Raw genomic sequence first — 2065 nt, 5'->3', positions numbered from 1 at the left:
CTGCAAATCCCGCTGATGCAGCGATGGAATTTAATCAGAATCTAGAAAGATAACGCAAACGCCAACAAGAGTCCCCGATAATGTTAGAGATTCTGCAAAAACGACAGACACACACAGACGCATGCGTTGCCCTTGAATCCAACATGGCAGTGAAGACGTGGAGAAATTCGCTGGGGGTTAATTCGTCCAGAGGCGCGAGAGAGGGAAGGAATAACTCAGCCATAACCCCGGGCTGTTCAGCTTTAAGAGGACTAAAAGCTGCATGAGGAGCGTTGCAGCTGCCGTCCGCCCGCAGTTCTCTTTTCATTAGCGCTAATTAGTGTTAGATTAATTCATCCAAGGGGGCGCGCCGTCCCCCTCTCCACCCCCTTCCCCCTCGGTGCTTCGTCCGCCTGCCGAAATGGAGCATCCACCGCCTCTCGGGGAGCCTCGTTGGGCCATTCCCTCGTTAGCCTCGTTCGCCCGTCCGCCTGCCTCTCGGTCCATCCCGGAGCGCCTCGTTCCCGCCCTCGCCCCGTCCGCCGGCTTATCAGCTCCAGCTGCCCGGAACATGAGTCTCCCGCTCCGGAGCCAGGGAAATAATTGGTGGTCATGTCATCCCGGCGGGCGGCGGTGGCGGCTGTGTCTGTATGTAGGGGGGGGAGGGGTGGAGGAGGAGAGGACGCGACGGCGGGGCTCTGCAACAGGGAAGTTCCTCTGCAACAGGCCTCGCCGAGCGTAATAACTTGTCAGTTGAATGAATATGAATATTACACGCTTGTCTACAAGTGCCCCGACTCTACTGGCGGTAATACCCGGCTGTTAACCTTGTCTCTGGGGCGTCTTTACCAGGCCTTTGGGACACTTTGGGACGCTGTCCATGTGTAGACGCAGTCCGTGTAGAGATGGATATTTCGTGGTGATAAGCGAGTCACGATGTCACACCCACCTAGAGGAATTTTTTTTATTGTTATTGTCGTTTCGGATGCGATAACACACGTATTAATCGAGTGAATGCCGTTATCTTTTTGGTATTCTTTTAATCAGTCACATCGGCTAAGATGGAGCGTTTTGTCTTACCTTGAGAGGCCGTAGCCATGGTATAAGACGATGGCGGAATGTTGGCGCAACAATTGTATAGGTACACAGCAGGTGTAAGTTATGTAGTTAGGGATATGCTCGCCACGGCTCCATACTGCCATCACCGTGTGCGGATCAACACTGGCCACTAGACCTGCGCGCAGGGGGTCGGCGGGATCCACCAATGGCGCGCCTCGCTCCGCCCCCCGCCCGTTGGCCCCGCCTACTTCTTGGAGACCCGCGCCGGCTCCGCGCTCTCGGTCTAACCCTAAAACCTTGCCGAGACATTTCTCTCTCTCTTTTTTCTCCTCCTCCCCCCACCCCTATTTTGTATATGCTTCACACATTTAATGTTTTAGTTACAGTGTTCGAGATATTATGCCGGGCTGAGGTTTTGAAATTGGATCTTTCTTCAAGAACAATCACGGACAGGATTTTGCCTCAAAATGTCTACCTCACCCGCCATCTCGAGAGAGCTCGCGCACCCGCCAACCGACAGCGAAAGACCCCAGCGTATCCCAAAGACTTTATATGTTCTAGACTGAAGTTATTACATTTATCATACTGAATGCACTGGTAGCCTGGTGTGCGGTGGGGAGTGTACAGGGGAGGAGGGGAGAGAGAGGGAGACTGGATGGCTGTCCGGGGGGCGCTTACCCCCTTCTCTTCTCTGTAAGAAGTTGCTCCATTACATTGGTGCTTGAGCCAGCCGTAGATATACATATTTTTCTCTCTTCATTTTCCTATATTTTTCTCCTCGTCAACCATTGCTCGGAAATGGTGAAGTCCCATGACTATTCGTTTAATCTCGACGCATTAGACTCAGGCAAGCCGTAAAAGGGGTCTGCTCATTCAAGATACAAGGTTGTTCATATCCTACCCCTGTTTTAAACTTCCCAACGAAGGGTCTTGTTATTATCAACACAGGCGAGGGGAAGGGAAGAGGAAGCGTGTGCTAGAGGAACTATGGGCGTATTTCCAACCGCGAATGAAGGCTCGAGAAAGG

The 2065-nt window shown here is 52.5% G+C and overlaps 1 protein-coding gene across 1 annotated transcript in view; it reads right to left on the bottom strand.

Annotated features, from left to right (window-relative positions):
- The window catches only part of LOC138867604 (insulin gene enhancer protein ISL-1-like), a gene marked incomplete in the record, with an annotated part of 258816 nt that extends 257624 nt beyond the window's left edge, over nt 1-1192 (bottom strand). Inside the window, 1 exon segment of the mRNA XM_070143938.1 lies at nt 1060-1192. Coding sequence (XP_070000039.1) covers nt 1060-1078 — 19 coding nt within the window.
- Between the last annotated feature and the right edge of the window lie 873 nt (nt 1193-2065).

This window comes from Penaeus vannamei, chromosome 31 (assembly GCF_042767895.1).
Source record: "Penaeus vannamei isolate JL-2024 chromosome 31, ASM4276789v1, whole genome shotgun sequence".
Classification (NCBI taxonomy): Eukaryota; Metazoa; Arthropoda; class Malacostraca; order Decapoda; family Penaeidae; genus Penaeus; species Penaeus vannamei.
This window is presented reverse-complemented; position numbering and strand designations above follow the sequence as displayed.